This window comes from Somniosus microcephalus, chromosome 4, assembly GCF_052327205.1.
Source record: "Somniosus microcephalus isolate GS21.2 chromosome 4, FLI_Smic_1.0, whole genome shotgun sequence".
In the NCBI taxonomy this organism is placed as follows: Eukaryota; Metazoa; Chordata; class Chondrichthyes; order Squaliformes; family Somniosidae; genus Somniosus; species Somniosus microcephalus.
Window position 1 is genome coordinate 224,022,383 of NC_140990.1, and position 19,751 is coordinate 224,042,133.

Consider the following 19,751-nt stretch of genomic DNA (forward strand, 5'->3'; position numbering starts at 1 on the left):
CTTTCTACCATCTACAAGGCACAAGTAAGGAGTGTGATGGAATACTCTCCACTTACCTGGATGAGTGCAGCACCAACAACACTCAAGAAGCTCGACACCATCCAGGACAAAGCAGCCTGCTTGTTTGGCACCTCATCTACCACCATAAACATTCACTCCCTCCACCACTAGCGTTCCGTGGCTGCAGTGTGTACCATCTACAAGATGCACTGCAGCAACTTGCCAGGGCTTCTTCGGCAGCACCTCCCAAACCCGCGACCTCTTCCACCTAGAAGGACAAGGGTAGCAGGCATATGGGAACACCATCACCTCCAAGTTCCCCTCCAAGTCACACACCATCCTGACTTAGAGGTATATCGCCGATCCTTCATCGTCGCTGGGTCAAAATCCTGGAACTCCCTACCTAACAGCACTGTGGGAGTACCTTCACCACACGGGCTGCAGCGGTTCAAGGCGGCGGCTCATCACCACCTTCTCAAGGGCAATTAGGGATGGGCAATAAATGCTGGCCTTGCCAGTGACGCCCACATCCCACAAACGAATAAAAAAGAAAAAACTCATCAATTAGTTTATATCGCCCTAAATGTTCCACCAGCTTGTTTTTGACAATTGATTCTTGAATCTTCTCCGATACAAATGTGGGGCAAACTGGCCTCTTTGTTCAATCCATTGGTACCGCTCCCTTATTTTAGTAATCCCTAAATATTTCTGCCTGTAGATCGGTCAGAACATTCACGAGTTCCCAGAAACCTTACGTAAGTATTCTATCCAGCCCAGATGCTTTATTCACTTGGATTTTATTTTCAAGTCCAGGCAACAATCGACTAATAATGGTAATTTTATTACACCTTTCATTTGAACTACCTTGGACCACCCACTTTGCTACAGTCCCTGTACTGTCCTGTTCCCCTGTGAATACGGAATTAAATAACTCAATGTTTCAGAACGTTACTAGTCATAAAACAATAAGATGTCAAAAACCAATAGAAAAGAAGATAATGTTTTTGTCACAGAGATAGATGACTGTAAAACAAAAAGCAGGGTGTGGCCTGGGAGGGTCAGTGGCAAAATGTGATTATCAGAATGGTCAAGGGGGGGCCTGGTACCATGGAGAGTGAGGGGATTTGAGCAATAATGGAGTAGGGCCAGGGAGCAGCAACAGACAGAAGTTTAGCTGAGAGTAACAGGACACTGTTGTGGTGGTTTACATATTCAAATTAGTCGATGGGCCAGAGAGAGGTCAAATGGAATTTAGTGCACAAACAAATCTTTTAAGGTGGGAGGACAAATTGATCAAGCTGTGTAAAAAAAACACACAATCCTAGGTTTTACAAGTAGTGGTACAGAGTAAAGCAGCTAAGAGCCTAATCTATATAAATCAATGGTTAGGTTGCAGCTAGAATATTGGCCCTGAAATTAGATCGGGGGCTTGCCGCGCGTGCAAGCCCCCGATCTGCACGCACCCTGCGCGCCGACATCTGAAGCCCGGGCCTGCTTGCATTTCCTGTCACAGGCCCGGTTCAGCTGTCGGCGTGCTGTGCTAACCTGATCCAGCGGCGTAGTTAGTGCGATGTGCCGGCTGGGATCAGGTGAGCACTGTGCAGACAATCAGGGGAGGGGAAACTCATTCATGAGTTTGACAGTAAGAGCTGTCAAACTCATGAAAAGTATGGGCTGCCAAAACACTACTTTAACTTTAAATAAAATTTTAAAAAACATCCCACTGATTTAAAAAAAACTTATTTATAGTTATTATAATGTTTTAAACAATTAATCAATTTTTTGAGAAATTTTTTTTTTTTAAAATAGGTCCAAAACTAAACTTACCATCCTGTAAATTCTTTAAAAATAACAAACCTGTGGAAAAAAAATTTCTACATTGTACAAAAAGCCCACTTACCTGAAAAACTAAATACTTACGTCTTGTTTTTCCACGCGTAAAGACCGGAGGCCTTTACACGCAACTTTGAAATAAAAAAGGAATTTTATTGCGCACGCGCTGCCTGTGCAGTCGCGCGCGTTCTGCCTCTGAACCTCTTCGTTCAGAGGACAGGAAATGCCGGTTTTCCCCGCATGCGCTGTACATGCTGAAAACCGGCATTTCCTCCGGCCAGACGCGCGAGTACCCCAACCGTACTCACGTGTTGGGACAGGAATTACTGGCCCATTAATGAATTTTGAATGCTTTTACTTCGGAAGTATATCAACGCCATGGAGAGAATGCGGCAGAGAGTCACGAAGATGAGCACAAGGAAGAGGGCTTTAACTATGAGGAGAGAAGATAGGTTGGGAGTTTAATTAAGGCATTAAAAATTGAGGTTTTATGCAGTATATTGGGAAAAAACTACATTTATTAGTAACTTGAGGGTATAAACTTAAGAGAATCACTGAAAGAACAAAAGGGAGTTTAGGAGAAGTGAATATATATTTGAAAAATAAACATTTAAAAAGATATGTGGAAAGGGCAGGGGAATAAAATAAAATGAATACTTTGGAATGATTTCAAGGCTGTGATCTCATTTTGCCATCAGTACGGTTTGCCCTCAGTAATGGATTACTGCCTCATTCTACAGATATGTGAAGAGAAAAAGATTGGTGATGTCAAGGGTAGGTCCCTTGCAGTCAGAATCAGGGGAATTTATAATGGGGAACAAAGAAATGGCGGACCAATTAAATACATACTTTGGTTCTGTCTTCACAAAGCAGGACACAAATAAACATCTAGAGATGTCGGGGAACATAGGGTCTAACGAGAGGGAGGAATTGAATGAAATCAGTATTTGTAGGGAAATGGCGTTAGGGAAATTGACGGCATTGAAGGCCGATAAATCCCCAGGGCCTGATTATCTACATCCCAGGGTACTTAAGCAAGTGGCATTGCTGGTCATCTTCCAAAATTCGATAGACTCTGGAATAGTTCCCATGGATTGGAGGGTAGCTAATGTAACCCCACTATTTAAAAAAGGTGGTAGAGAGAAAACAGGGAATTATAGACCGGTAAGCCTGACATCGGCAGTGAGGGAAATGCTAGAGTCCATTATAAAAGATGTAATAGCAGAACACTTGGAAAACGGTAACAGGATCGGACAAAGTCAATATGGATTTATAAAAGGTAATTCATGCTGGACTAATCTACTGGAATTTTTTGAGGATGTAACTGGTAGAATAGATAAGGGAGAACCAATGGATGTGATGTATTTGGACTTTCAGAAGGCTTTCGGTAAGGTCCCGCATAAGAGATTGGCGTGCAAAGTTAAAGCACATGGGATTGGGGGCAAGGTACTGACTTGGATAGAGAACTGGCTGGCAGACAGGAAGCAAAGAATTGGAATAAACAGGTCTTTTTCCGAGTGGCAGGCAGTGACTAGTGGAGTACCGCAGGGATCGGTGCTAGAACCCCAGCTATTCACAGTGGCCCAGAAATTCGGGTCTCCACGGTGAATGCGCATGGGGTACTCACCCGTAAGCCCAATGGAAGTGCTGGTTTCTTGCATGCACTGCGCATGCGCGGGAAACTGGCACTTCCGTTCCCCTGAAAGAAAGGGTTCAGAGTTCGAACACGTGTACATCGAACTTACGTTTTTTTTTGCAGGTTTTCCCGGGAGGGTAAGTCTCCAGAAGTTACACATATAAAAAGCAGTCGCAAGGCATGCTTTTTACAAGGTAAGTGGTGAATTAATTAAAATTAAAACATTTTTTCCACAGGTTTATTATTGTTAAATACTTTAAAGAAAGGTAAGTTTATTTTTAGCCCCGTTAGAAAATAAAATTATTTTTTTCAAAAATTTAAATTGTTTAAAATAGTTATTTCATGTAATTTGTAGTTTATTTAAAAAGTGATTTTTAAAAATGTATTTGAAGATTTAGTGATGTTTTGGGGCTTGTAGTATTTATAAGTTTGACAGCCCTTCCTGTCAAACTTATGAATGAAGCATTCCCTGCTCCGATTGGCTCTCCATGGCCCACATGATCCCAAGGGATGCATCGAACTAACTGTGCCCCTGGGATACGCAAGCACTGCGTGCTGGCAGTTGGAGCAGGCCCAGGATCGGAATTCCATGCGGGCCCACAGCACAACGGCCGGCACGCTAGCTAAGTGCAGGTCGGAGGCTTACACCCGCAGGAAGCCCTCGACCCGAATTTCTGGGCCAATATATATTTATGATCTAGACTAGGAAACTAGATGTAATATCTCCAAGTTTGCAGACAACACAAAGCTGGGTGGGCGTGTACACTGTGAGGAGGATGCAGAGAAACTCCAGTATAATTTGGACAGGTTGGGTGATTGGGCAGATGCATGGCAGATGCAGTATAATATGGATAAATGCGAGGTTATCCACTTTGGTGGCAAAAACAGGAAGGCAGATTATCTGAACAGCACTAGATTGGGAAAAGGGGAAGTGCAATGAGACCTGGGTGTCCTTGTGCACCAGTTGCTGAAGGTAAGCATGCAGGTGCAGCAGGCGGTTAAGAAGGCAAATGGTATGTTGGCCTTCATAGCGAGAGGATTCATGTACAGGAGCAAGGGTGTCTTGCTGCAGTTGTACAGGGCCTTGGTGAGACCACACCTTGAGTATTGTGTGCAGTTTTGGTCACCTTATCTGAGGAAGGATGTTCTTGCCATGGAGGGAGTGCAGCGAAGATTCACCAGGCTGATACCTGGGATGGCAGGAATGATGTATGAAGAGAGATTGGGTCGATTAGGCTTATATTTGCTAGAGTTTAGAAGAATGAGAGGGGATCTCATTGAAACTTATATAATTCTAACAGGACTAGACAGACTAGATGCAGGAAGGATGTTCCCGATGGTGGGAGAGTCCAGAACCAGGGGTCACAGTCTAAGGATAAGGGGTGAGCCATTTAGGACTGAGATGAGGAGGAATTTCTTCACCCAGAGAGTGGTGAACCTGTGGAATTCTCTACCACAGAAGGCAGTTGAGGCCAACTTATTAAATATATTCAAGAAGGAGTTAGATATATTTCTTATGGCTAAAGGGATCAAGGGATGTGGGGAGAAAGCAGGGACAGGGTACTGATTTTGGATGATCAGCCATGATCGCATTGAATGGCGGAACAGGCTCGAGGGGCCGAATGGCCTACTCCTGCTCCCATCTTCTATGTTTCTATTCTCTGGCATCAATACGTTTATATCTGAATTTATTTCTTTACGCAGTGAAATGTCACAATTAAAGGTGAGGTATTTTTGTTCAAACAGTACTTAACAAATACAGGTTAAAGCTAATTTATGGTTAGGACTTTGAAGCAGAAACAAATGGTTTTATTAGTTCCATGTCAGCGCAATTATGATCTCGGACATCAATGTGACATTTATTGCCGTGACAGTCGTACTTCTACAATTCGGAAGCCAATTTGAGATTGTGTTCTCCTTTGTAATTTGCTTCTCACCATCTGTTCTTGGTGTATTGGTTCAATTGCTAGAATGACTCTCCTCCTAAATTTGCAATCTGCCCTACCATATGATTAATTGTCTTCACTGGAAAGAATGAACTGCAACGGAGCCTTGTCACTGTTCAAAACTTACTAAGTGACTCCCCTGATGACTTGGCAGCTTTAAGCAGTGAGTAACTGAGCCACAAAAACCAGGGCAGGTCCAGGTCTGACCCCCAGTCTGTCGAGTTAGATGATCTAGGCTTGAGGCAGAGATGGGGTGCTACAATTGGCCTCAGCACCGCTGGGTTAAGATGAGGAAAACTGGAATAGTTTTCTACACCTGATCACTATCCAGTGACTCCTGCTAGAAGTACACTTGTGGATGTTGAATGAGGAAAAACTTGGAACAGAAGAAATTTCTCCAGTAGAAAGGTATCGCAGCACAGATATCTTGCAACTTGAATCAATTTATCCTCAAAATTTGACAACTATTTAATCAACAGAATGTTACTAGAGAATAAATCACAGTATTTGAAATTAACCAAACTGATATTATTTGTATGGGAATGGGATTTAGGAAGAATGTAAATGATCTGGTCATTCACAAAAATGTTCCCAGTACAGTGCTGTAATTTCTGGCATCTGATTGCACTGAAATGCATTAAACAAGGAAAAGACTGTTGTCCCTTTGGGCAATGGTCACTGTCAAATGGTTTCCATTTATGTAATCCTTTTATGAGAAGCTGATGAATTCTAAAGCTTATTCTTGGCAGTTCCCAAGTTTTGTTCTTGGATGACATCCCACCATGATCTAGGAGATAATTAAATAAGATCATGGCAATTGTTTGCAAAGCAAATCTTTCCTTCAAATAGCTTTATTATTTTTGTGTGATTTTTAAAAATTTGTTTGATAAAAAAGATCCCTCCTGGAACAACGCAAACCACGGCCGGAAAAACATCATTCCTCACTGCGGGTATGGATTACTCATCACTGCTATAATATATTTCTATTCTATTCAGTTACTCCCTCCGTATCGTAACCAAACATTGGTATTGATGCTTGTTTGAGATTTCCCGGATCTTACTGCGTGACACAGGATAATCTAAAGGTGCACCGAAAAAAAATAGAATGAAGTAACTGGGTGTTGTAGTGCAGCTGCTCAACTTTGTTTCATGAGCACACAGAAACTATCATTCAAGCGAGTAGAATAAACCCCGTAATGAACCAAAACCTGCACAATGTGCAAAATTCAGGAGCTCGAATGTGAATGCAAGGTGCAAGCATCTTCTTGTAGAAGGAGCACCCTTTTGGTGGCTCCTGTAAATGATGCAGCAGGAGTATTTGTGCTTCCTTCTTGTGATACGACTGGAATAGTGTTGTTTAGTGAGGTGGTTATTTTCACAATACAGAATAATGAAAGTAACATTAACCTGTTGTAGAATAAAAATATAATTTCAAAGGGGGGGGGGAAAGAGATCAGCAGCTCCTGATTGATATCAACTTATCTGTATGGAAAGTGTATGTGTGTGAGTGTCGGCCAAGGGCGGGTTTTGGATTGGCCGTGACACCATGGCACCACTAGTTTTTTTTTTCCAATTTTCTCGCCTCTACTGCAGGTGAGGACTTTTGGCACCAGCAACCATTTTGGGGTTCTTAAAGAACCTCTTTTGGTTGCAAACTCTGTTCTAATTGAGACGATGCACAGAGCTTTATATAGTATGAGAACTTTAGATATATAGATGATAATTCTGCATAGTGAAGTAGCTAAAGAAAATTATAATTAAAGAAATCTTTAAAAATTCATATAGCACCTTTCATGATCTCAGGACGTCCCAGAGCCAATGAAATACTTTTGAAGTGTAGTCACTGTTGTAATGTAAGAAAGGAGACAGCCAAATTACACACAGCGAGGTCCCACAAACAGCAATGTGATAATGACCAGATAATCTGTTTTAGTGATGTTAGTTGAGGGATAAATATTGGCCAGGACACCTGGGAGAGCACCCCTGCTCTTCTTCAAAATAGTGCCATGAGATCTTTTGCATCCACCTGAGGGGGCAGACTCAGTTTAATGTCTCATCCAAAAGACAGCACCTCCGACAATGCAGCACTCCCTCAGCGCTGCATCTAATTTTCAGCCTAGATTGTGTGCCCGTCTCTAGAGTGGGACTTGAACCCATAGCCTTCTGGCTCAGATCAAGAGTACTACCCACAGAGCCACAGCTGAGTCAGATGCTCCATAAACACCCAGAGTATCTTACTTTTATGGGAATTGAGTCCCACTGCCCTACATCTACTTGTTCATAGCCAGAAAGAGGATCAAGGGCATTCCACACAATGGGTGTGAGCTGTTGTTCATTGCCAAGACAATCCTGATAAGTTGATAATTTACAATCTATGGGGAAACAACATCAATACTAGCTTATTAAGAATCTTAATTACCTGTGGTTTCAGAGTCACTTTTATTGAACTTGTGCAAATACACTATGCCTTTAAAAACATTAAAAATTCATTTTCTGCAGCAAAGTTTTGGAAAAAGTATCACAAAGTCCAGATATAAAAGCTTAAACTTCCCTATCTTTGCTCCTCCCTTTACACAAGATCATTATTTTTGCTCTTTTCTGCATCTGTACCAGGCATCTACATCGTTATGTAATGTGGTGATCAGAAGTGAACGGTCATTCAAAAGTTGTCTAACCAGTGCATTGTAAAGCCTTAGTGTGTAGACATGTGCTCTGTAGGCTATATATCCCAACATTCTATTTGTTTTTTCATTGCTTGTCTAGTGATTAAAACTGTCAAATTTACTATTGTTTACAGTTCCCTTTCTATGGTCTCTCTGTACTAATTTGAATCCATTTATTGTGTTTATGTTGTATATATTTTATTTTATATTTGCATTCTCTGTCCAGCCAGGTGCTCCCAATTTCCCCTCCTACTCACCAGCTTTATTGAGCAGCTCTCAGCCACCAAGACATGCTCCAGCCAGGATATCATTCAGTGCATATTTCCAATAATAAAATCATGCAAGTCCAACAAACTTTGAGGATTCCCAAAAACATAATTTCCCTCAATTAATATTATCAGCTTTTCCCACCCCAAATTTAAGTATACCTTAAAATCTAAAAGATTGATTTACAACAAGTTGGTTACCAGTACATAAAAAAAATTGACCTGTTGTCTGTGCATGCAATTACTAACAATTAATTCAATTTCAAACAGGTTTGTATCCACTCTACACCTGTCTGTTTTCATGTCCGTTCCCCCCCCCCAGCCTTTGCATAAAAGTTGCGTGTTTAGCGTACCGAGAGGTTACCCGAACAACAGTAGCAACTTGCACTTATATAGCGCCTTTAATGTAGTAAAACATCCCAAGGCATTTCACAGGAGTGTTAGCAAACAAAATTTGACACCAGGCCATATAAGGAGATATTAGGGCAGATGACCAAAAGCTTGGTCAGAGAGGTAGGTTTTAAGGAGCACCTTAAAGGAAGAAAGAGAGGTGGAGAGGTTTAGGGAGGGAATTCCAGAGCTTAGGGCCTTGGCAGCTCAAGGCACACCTACCAATGGTGGAGCAATTAAAATCGGGGATGCTCAAGAGGCCAGAATCGGAAGAGCGCAGAGATCTCAAAGGGTTTTAGGGCTGGAGGAGATTACAGAGTTAGGGAGGGGCGAGGCCATGGAGGGATTTGAAAATAAGGATGAGAATTTTAAAATCGAAGTGTTGCTTAACCAGGAGCCAATGTAGGTCAGCAGGGACATGGTGCGAGTTAGAACATGGTCAGCAGAGTTTTGGATGACCTCAAGTTTACGGAGAATACAGGCAGTCATCCATTATTCTTTCAACTTGTAGAAAGTTACATCCCAAGGTTCTTAACATTAGGATTCATATGTTATGAATTGTTTGAAAGCAGAGCATTTCAGTTTCCCCACAGCTTTGCAGACAAATTAGATACAGCATGACCAAGCTCTGCCTTGGTGGCATTTCATCTAAGTATTAAGCAGGTAATGTATCACCACATAAGCCTCCTGCATTAACTAGAGATACAAGTTAACATGAAACATACTAGAAAAGACAGCACTATAAAAACCATCTGTAGAATCAAGGATTACATTAATATAACCTCAGTCCTATTCTGAGATTACAACTAAAGCAATAGCTTGAGTGGGAAGGAAAATCTTACACATTTAACAAAATATAGTTCCTATAACACTGCCATAGAAATTCTTTGAATAGTAATATAACTACCATTATAACAAAACATACAGCTTACAGTGTTCTTTTTGCCTTGGCTGAGCTCTATTCAACAGTCTCAGTTTTAATTTTCCCATTAATGACAAAGTTTCATATAATATGACAGTTAACAGGCACAGCTGTTTTTCCTATCCAGCCAACATCAAACTATTAGATTTGTTTTAATGGTACACACTAAATTACTTCTTTATTCAATTATCTATATATATAAAATCGGTACGTCTATCTGTCTATCTGTCTATCTGTCTGTCATCGCGTGTGCGTTGCGGGTATACACTCGAAAGTTACAGGGTGTACCTATGCGCGCGTTACCTCCAAAGAAAGCTTACGCTTCCAAGACGGTTTTAAGCGTATTTACGTTTCGGCCGGGCTAAAATTGCGCCCGCGGTATCCCAAAAGCCTTCAACATTCCGCTCATTAGCATCTCATTATCCGCTCATTAGCGACAGAGTGACCTCGAGCTCGACCAATCGTACGCCGGGTTGCTGGCGTGTGCCGCCGGGCCAATCGGTGCGCGTGTGGCCGGGCTTTATCGTTCTGAACCGAGGTGAGTCGCCGCCATCTTGATTCCAAAATTTTCCTTTCTTTTTCCCGCTTTCTGCGTCTTAAAAAAAAACGTTGCTTTTAAAACACATATTGTTTTTTAAAAAAATGATTTAGAAAGTAATTAACTTATCTAATCTCATTAATTTTCCTACCTTTCCCCGTTTTTCCAGGTAGGCCTAGAAGCCTCGGCGTCTCCTCCGCACCCACGCCCGAGCTAGGCACCTCCCGGCCCCACTCGAAGGCTGGAGGGCCGAGCCTCAGCCCAGCGCCGCTAGGGTGCGCGCGCAGCAGGAGCTGAGACGTCTCTCTCTGCCAGGGCTTGCTGAGCGTCCAGCGTTACCCTGGCAACGGGCGCAATCGGCGGTCTTCACCTCGGGGGGGGCGGCCGCGACCCTCGGGGGGGGGGGGCCGCGCGCGCAGCAGGAGCAGCTGAGACGCGGTGTCTCTCTCTCTGGCTTGGTCAGCGTCACGGTTGCCCTGGCAACCGGGCCCGCCGGCCGAGAGAGACGCCGCGTCTCAGCTCCTGCTGCGCGCGCAATCGGCGGGCTTCACCTCCGGGGGGGGGGGGGGGGAGCGCGACCCTCGGGGGGGGGGGTCGCGACCCTCGGGGGTGCCCGCCGCCCTCCCTCCCCTCTGCCCTCCATCCCCCCCTCCCCTCCCCCCCCGCCCTCCCTCCCCCTCCCCCCCGCCCTCCCTTCCCCCCCACCCTCCCTTCCCCTCCCCCCCACCCTCCCTTCCCCTCCCTTCCCCTCCCCCCCTGCCCTCCCTCCCCCCTCCCTCCCCTCCCTCCCCCCCTCCCTCCCCTCCCCGCCCTCCCTTCCCCTCCCTCCCGCCCTCCCTTCCCCTCCCCCCCTTCCCCTCCCTCCCCTCCCCCCCGCCCTCCCTTCCCCTCCCTCCCCTCCCCCCTGCCCTCCCTTCCCCTCCCCTGCCCTCCCTTCCCCCCCTCCCTTCCCCTCCCCTGCCCTCCCTTCCCCCCTCCCTTTCCCCCCCTCCCTCCCTCCCTCCCTTCCCCCCTCCCTCCCTTCCCCCCTCCCCTCCCCCCGCCCTCCCCCCTTCCCCGCCCTCCCCCTCCCCCCTCCCCTCCCCCCGCCCTCCCCCTCCCCCTCCCCCCTTCCCCTCCCCTCCCTCCCCTCTCTTCCCCCCACCCCTCCCCTCCCTCTCTTCCCCCCAGTCGCTCTCTCTCTTCCCCCCAGTCGCTCTCTCTCTTCCCCCCAGTCGCTCGCTCTCTCTCTTCCAACAACAACATGCCCTCGAAAAAGCCTCGGCACCGCCGGGCACTTCAGCTAGTATTTTATAAATCAGACATCACAGTAGGTTCAGAAGAGGCAGGGAGAAATTTGGGTGACAAACGAAAAAAAATTTGGAATACTATTACAGACATGGAACAAAAGTGGCTGAAACTAAAAAAAAAAAATCATTGGCTCCAAATTTCCACAAGGTTCTCCTGATCTCCTACCACGACATCAATGGAAATCCTAGAGAAATAGTATGGGCGGCCTCTTTTAGCCTTTATTCTGCTTCTCTGGGGATTCCGCAGATCTAATCCCCATGGAAATTCCAGGTGATTAAATTTAAAGCAGCTTTCTCCAGTTTAAATATTTACAATACTTCTATATGTTAAGGATTGTTCAATTATGTTGACCGTGCAGTTTGTTTAGGTGCTCAAGTGCACATCTGTTATAGGATAGTGAAAATGAAAGACAGCTGCATTGCTTCGGATGTTGGTATTCCAACATCAATTAGCAGAGTTTTTTTTTCTGTTTCACTTTTTTTTTAATAAAAAGGACACACACTTTAAAAATGGCAGCGATGAGTTGAAGACTGTCTGGCAGAAACCATGAATACATACAGACATTACAACGGTAAGGAATGAGGCTACTTCTGGGCCTCTCCTCAATCACACTGGTATGGACAGAATTACTGACAGGGAAGCCGATTATTGTCTTTAACTGTGTTGAATGACAAACCTGTGTTTTGGACTGTAGATAAGCTTGCTTACTGGCTCAATTCTTTAAACAAGTGTGGCTACTGCACAGTCACAGCAGGGCAGACACCAACAAGTCTTCGCCATACTTGGATGTGATGAATCTAATTTCTGCAGTGAAGAGTTATAATGGGCTACTCCGCTTCAAGCTCTCTTAGCGGCTCAGTGGGAAATGCCCTGCGTGACGTGATTGTGAGCCACACAGACCAGGAAAACACCCAAGCTCAATATCTGATCTGTTCTGTCTCGCTGCTCTCAACTGATCTCATCTGGGGTAGCAATAGGGCCGTTACAACTGGGCTCAGCACCTGCAGACCATGAAGGACAAAAGAATCCTGATTTCTGTCCACTGGTCAGCACGCGTGTTAACAGGGCAGAATCAGGCTTGGTTACGATGCCCTGATGGTTGAACAGTTTCCCAGCGCTCACCATCTAGGTTCGCTAATAAAAAAAAGAGTGGCCGCTGGGTGAAGTATAGTAGGGTGTCTGGTACACTTGGAAGGGAGACAGTCTGTCTAAGGGGCTACAGCTGATGGGCACCTTGACAGGCACCAAACCTCGATGACAACCACGTCCATGGAGTTCTTGTAGATCACATACAGTATATCTTTTGATAAAGACATCAGCATTTGGAAAATTACAAAATAGCTAGTAAACCATTATGATTTGTAGCACCTGTGAAAATAACATTAAAAGGAAAATCTGTTCATCTAACCTAACCATCATTAATGTTTACAAACAAGGTTTTATCTTATAATTATATACCCCCTTCAGATGCTTGCAAAAGTATTAGAAAAATATTTTTGAACATACTAAAATTATACGAATGTTTTCTAAAATACTCCCTTATGTACTTCATGGAAGAAAAATGTATTTTCCTAAATAAAACATCAAGTGTCACTTTCCAAAGCCAAATTGTGAATCATTTTTATCAGGAGCTGAAATAAATTTCCCCTCCCTTTTATTTTTACTTCCACTTATCGCTAAAATCATATTTGTTCCAGACAGTAATTTACCGTACGATAATCACATGGGCCCCACTTTTCCCAGCTCGGTACACGTGAGCACAAATGCTCAAAAAGCAATGGCAGATGGTGCAGGGACAGGTGGGGTCAAATACAATGAGAAAAAAAAAATACCATATTTGGACCTTAGCCTTTCAGGGTTCAAACAGAGAATTGAAGAATTTGTCAACGATGGAATAGTTTGGCGGATGCTTGCAATATACTAAACAAATTACAAGTAAACTGGGTAGACCGGGCTTAATAAAAACACAAGAATAAAGCATTCACATTCTCTTTCTTCATTTCATCCAAGGTAAGCAGCTACATCCATGTGCTGGACTTTTATTTGAATCAGCTGCAGATTGTTTAGCTTTGTTGTACTTACATGTGAGGACTAAGCTCATAGAAGTTTCTGTTGCGATATTCTTCTACTTTCTCTGGCGTATAGATGGGCAAGTGTCTGTATGGGTTTACAGATATGACTACACTTCCGATATAAGTCTGTAACAGGAAAAAAACAAACATCAAAAAATTTATAAAATTAGTTGTTCTAAATTATGGGTTTCATGCTGTAAAACAGGAAACTTAGCTATTCGTTCCCACACTTAGATAGGCTGTTTGGGAAAGTACAATGTGGAGGCAAGCCCCAAGAGTGGGCTGGAGAATAATAATTCTTTATATTTAAAGTTAGAAAATAACAAATAAACCCCCAGAACAGTGATGATATGCACCAGCGCAGCACAATTTGATGAACTTGATACACCCTGGAAGAATGAAGGAGGAGGTATCTGAGCATCTAGCAAGTCAGCATTTACTGAATATTCACTGTATCTTTGGCTCTCAAGATTTATTTCTTAAACATTATACTGGAATCTAGCGCTGTATAATGAAGAAATAAGTCTTGAGAGCCAAATGTAACAGCAACTGTACCCAACTTTTCAGATTTCAATTTTCTTCTCCAATTTTTCCCTAATGTTTTCCTCTCCTGAAAATCCTGGTTCATGGTGGTTTGCAGTCCCATTGACAATAGCAGCCCCTCAGTACCTCACTCATTTGGTAATTCTACATGTTTCCAAGGCCAGACGGTGAGTGTTGATGGTCTAAATGATCACAAGGGTTTTGGAATCTTTCTGGCTCAGTGTTACAACATCTGATGTATTTATCCACTGAGACAGAGAGGCAGTCAGCAGAATTATAAGACACCCTTCCTTAAGAGAAATGACAACCTCATTCAGATTCTTCTAGGAATTGACATTGCGAGCACACAAACAACTACAGAGAGACAATACTTATGAGGAGTCACTGGGGTGCCTTGAAGAACACATGGTTGAGATGCTGAAAAACTTGCAACCAACTCCACATTTATCACATGGATTGGCGTTCTCCTCAGTCATGGATGCCCACTGAAGGAATCAGAGACTGGAAAATCACTGAGGTATTGCTGGGTAGTCAGTACTGAATGTTCTAGTCTTGACTTTCCTGAACTGGCATCCAGGCTGAAGAGTGTCACTCTGTAATATCTCTGAGATCCATCATAGCCTTTCTCACCTCTGATGAGCATTTTGAAAACTAAAACCAAGTAATGAGAAAGCCAAATGTATCACTAAGTATTGAGAAATAATTCTTAAGGGAAATGTCTCGAGTACGATGCCCTTTCCCTCCAACACCTCTTCAGGTTTATAAACGATCTGAAAATTACACAACTAAATATTTATACCCCTTTTCCTACATTTATTATAAGTACCACCGTCACACATTGATTTAATAAGGTTGCATTTGCTGTCATTAATACACCTCTCAGTCACTGCCCTGCTCGCTTCAGATTATTCCTGCCAGAGCACTGTAAAGCTCTATCTGCTCCACCCTAACAATGTTCCTCAACAGCAAACTCAGAAAAGCTGCTCCTAATGCAACAATGTGGCATTTTCTGCACCAGCCATCCTGTGGCCTCCTTATTAAAACTACAAAATTATTATTGTAGGCAATGTTGTGTTGTGGGCTAACTCCTACTGAGAACAGTGCTGAGAATGGCCAAATATATTTCACACAGGACAAATACGGTAGCAAAGGAATTTCCATCTCGTCACCCTGAAGATTATTGAATTCCAGGCACAAGAGTGAAAGAGCAGGGCCCTAAACCCACTATGTTACTGTATCCCTTACCTCCCACTGTGAAGAAACCACAAAAGTACACGATGCATACTGAAACTCTTACTACAGCGCCACTCAAAGTTTATTCTTAAAAATATCACTGTCATAATCAGTACAAGATGCGTCTTTTTAAAACCTCATTTTAAAAGCATTCTGTATCTTATGCAAACTGCTGAGGTTTCCCAGGCACACTGCAGTTATAGCAGCTGTTGATAGCATTTATAATAGAAACATATGCTCTTCCTGCCAGTTCCACATATGGTTCTACAGTAAGCAGAGGCTGAGGGAAAAATCTGTAGAAGTGGCAATTATAGAAGTAACTTTGCTGTACATCATGTATGGGGGTGATTCTCTGCGGAGGTCTGCGGCATTCATTTTGGAGTAAACTTTATGTATATGTAAATATTTTCTCATCTGTATACTGCTTTATAGAGAATAGCCCCACTAAGCCTGGCCAAAAACTAGAGTGATGAATCATGTACATTGTGGTGATATAGTATTAACAAATAATACACTTCTTTCTTGATGAATGTTTCTTGCAACATCACGACACCTCCATTAAAATAGGAAACAAAGGAACGTGATATAAACATGCTAAGCCTAATATCACCAACAGTAATTTCTAGGCTTTGAATCACTAATAATATAATAGCATACAGTATAAAATGTGGCCCTGCTCTTTCACTCTTGTGCCTGGAATTCAATAATCTTCAGGGTGACTAGATGGAAATTCCTCTGCTACCGTATTTGTCCTGTGCCACTGAATTTTTTAAAATCAGAATATAACGGCTTTATCACTTTGACTTTGTTTGACTTGTCGTCTTGTGATTTTGGAGCCAGAATATGATGTTCAACTTTGTGTCCCATTAGGGAAGAAGTGGTCCCTTCGGGTTCATAATTTTCAGACCCACCATGTTTGAGATGAGAAGCACTGTTCTATTAACCATTTCTCTTTATCCATCATCATATCATGATTACTCGGTGCCTTCATAAATATGTAGTTCTTCACAATTGGGGCTCAATCAAAATTAAAACTGGATTAACAAGCTCCCTGAGCAATGCTATACAGTTTCAGCTGAAAAAATATCTCCCGAGCAAGGATGAGATATGCCTAAATCAATAATCATTTCATGGGTTTTGAGCAATGGGTGAAAATCAATATATTTATGGGCCATAAACCCATCATAATTATCCATTTCATAGCAAGACAGGATTTATTGGCCTGCATTGATAATAATTAGGTAAGTTTATGAAGGGGAAAAATTTGTCATGGATGAAGATTGAGCACTGTATGTAATGATAAAAAGGGAAAGTATATCAATGTGACTTATACATAGTAAATATAATGATAATAGGGACCAGCAACAAACAAGGATTAAACATACTGGAGTCGAGATACCGCTAGGTTATGCTGGTAATTCTGGCGCAATTCACCCAAAATTGGCCAAACCAATGCAAAGGATTGCAGAATTTCAAGTGCAAGTTACGTCCAGGGCAAGTTGAATTTCCACGTTCTTTTGTGCTGGTTTAAAAAAAATCCCGCTGGAAGCTGGCTCCGCCCACAAAACTGACCACGCCCCCAAATCGAATGACTCTCCATGGTGAGTTTCGACTAATTGTGCCCGTTTGTGGGCCTTCGAGGAGGCTCTTAAAAATTAAGCTTTTTTTGGTACAAGGACACTAATAGGCATGTTTTAAAAGCTTTTAAATATTAAAAAATATTTAATTTACTAAGAAACTGATTACTGTACACCAATGAAACTAGTAGATGGTTCTGTATTTTTTTTAAAGTAATTTTCAGTTATTTAAAATTGGGTTACTCACAGGTGGTGGACTAGACACGCTGATTAAAAATGCTTTTTTGTGATAAACCCCATTTTCAGCTGTATTAATAAAACTCCTCGAGGTACCATCTCTTAAATACAGCAAGGAATACTTTTTAAATGCAAAAAAAGTTACATTCTAAAACGCTGCCTGATTGCACTGGTTCATGGACGATTTGACATTTGTAATTATACAAATGAGTTTGGAGCAGAGACTTGAACCATAAAATTCAATTTGAAAAACTAGCGCAATTTTGAGCGCACTTTGCGCCCAGATTGCCAATTAATTTTTTTTTAACCCAATTGCACCCAAAGCGGAAACGCTACCCGAATGTGTATACATATGTGGAAGAAATTTGATGAGGTCTAACCATAACATATATTTAATCTTTATTCATGTCTTAGTCTTCAAAAATAAAAGTGAGTGTACCTTCAAATGCACGTTGCCGAAAGGCGAGCTTACTTTTTCCTCCAAACATAAGTGGGAATGCTCTAAAAACCATAGTATATTCTTCACTACACCCCCTGGTACATAGTCACTTAGCACAACTGCATCATGCGATTCAAATAGTCAGTCATTTACAGCACTTCTTTGAGGGGGTTAGTTTGATGGATTGGCTGAGGCACTGAATCTTATTTACCTGAATTTCAGGAAAGCATGTGACACTGTCCCACATAACAGACTGGATTCACATGCTGAATAGCCACAGGATAGCTGGCAAAGTGTTCGGCTGAACTGATGCATGTCTGAAAGGTCAACAGCAAAGGGGGGTGGTGCAGAATGGGGAAATGTCAGAGAGGAAACCGAACGCTAGCTGATTCCCACAGAGGTCGGTGTTTGGGCTACTGTTTATAATTTTTCTGAAAGATTTAAATATACAATATTGTCCAAGGTATCTAAGTTTACAGACAACAACAACTTGGGTGCACTGGCCAAAGATACTAACCAATGTGCAATAATCCAACAGGATTGGGACAGGCTAGGGTAATGGTCAGAGAGGTGGCAGATGGAGTTCAATACTGGTAAGTATAAAGTCACAAGATTAGATACAAGTGAGAATGTGGAGTACATATTAAATGGTAACATGTTTGATTCAAAAGCAGAAAAAGAGAATCTAGGTGTTTTGGTGGATAGGTTGTTGAAACTGTCAGCTCAATATTCACAGGTGGTGAAAAAAGCAAATGTAATGTGGGGGTATATAGCTAAAAGTATGGCTTATACATCCAAGAAGGAGATGTTGAAGTTGTATCTAGCCTTGATGAGGTTGCATGTGGAGAACCATGTTCAGTTTTGGTCTCTTACTACAGGAAAGATGTAGAATTATTGAAGAGAGTTCAGTCGAGGGTGGGGAGTCTGATTCCTGAACTTAAAAAACTTAAATATAAGGGAAGATCACCTACCCTGAAACTTTACTCTCTAGCAAAGAGGCGAATGAGAGGAGAACTCGACAGAGATCTTTTAAGATTTTCATGGGTATGGAGAATATGGATCTTCTCTCAGGTACATTGTATCGAACCTTAGTTAGACCACAATTGGAGTACTGCGTACAATTCTGGTCGCCATATTATAAAAATGATAGAGGCACTGGAGAGGGTGCAGATACCACAAATGTGACGGTATACCTATCAGGAAAGGATGAACAGGCTGGGTCTCTTTTCTCTTGAAAAGAGAAGGCTGAGGGGTGACCTAATAGAGGTCTTTAAAATTATGAAAGGTTTTGATAGAGTAGATACAGAGAGAATGTTTCCACTTGTGGGAAAGAGCATAACTAGAGGCCATCAATATAAGATAGCCACCAAGAAATCAAATAGGGAATTCAGAAGAAACTTCTTTACCCAGAGAGTGGTGAGAATGTGGAACAAGGGTTGGTTGAAGCGAATAGTATAGATGCATTTAAGGGGCTGTTAGACAAGCATATGTGGGAGAAGGGAATAGAGGGTTACGCTGATAGATTTAGATGAGGAAAGACTGGAGGAGGCTCGAGTGGAGCATAAACACCGGCAGGGACTGGTTGGGCCGAATGGCCTGTTTCTGTGCCGTATATCCGATGTAATCAGATGTAATGATTCATGACCTAAAGGGCACAATTTAAAGTTAAGAGTGTAACAATAAAATATGAGTTATAGCCTTTTAGTAAGTGGGTGACAGAATTATGAAACAAACATATGGCATTTTTATACTTTTACTAGCTGGAGTGCCCGGCGGTGCCGAGGGAAATGAAGAAACCTGTGCAATGTTTATAAAACTGTTTATGAAACTGTTGGGATTGAAGAACTCTTCCCAAGCACCCAGGAGTGATATTACATTATTCACAAAGTCTCAGTGTATGAGTTGAATAGGGAAATAAAAGATACAATCTCAGGCATTTAGAGGTCAGTTTAGAAATCAACAGTGAACATTAAATCCAATAATGTAGAACAAAAGAACATTTTACAATATGCTGGAGTTACAACCAAAGACTGAGTGAATACTCCTTCTGGTAAAGGTTTGCAAAGCCAATAGGTTTGGTATTGTATAGAGTGATTTTATAATCAATAAATGTATTGAACATTACACTGTTATATATGTGTTACATTTTAGGAGAGAGAGAGAAAA

At 42.3% G+C, this 19,751-nt stretch overlaps 1 protein-coding gene across 5 annotated transcripts in view; it reads right to left on the reverse strand.

Moving 5' to 3' along the window:
* Window positions 1-19,751, reverse strand: part of myo1b (myosin IB) — a 397,467-nt gene that overhangs the window by 332,085 nt on the left and 45,631 nt on the right. For all 5 annotated transcript variants that reach the window (XM_085985844.1, XM_085985845.1, XM_085985847.1 and 2 more), the window contains exon 3: window positions 13,567-13,682. In XM_085985844.1, the coding sequence (XP_085841970.1) occupies window positions 13,567-13,682 (116 nt within the window). The remainder of the gene's footprint in view (window positions 1-13,566; window positions 13,683-19,751) is intronic.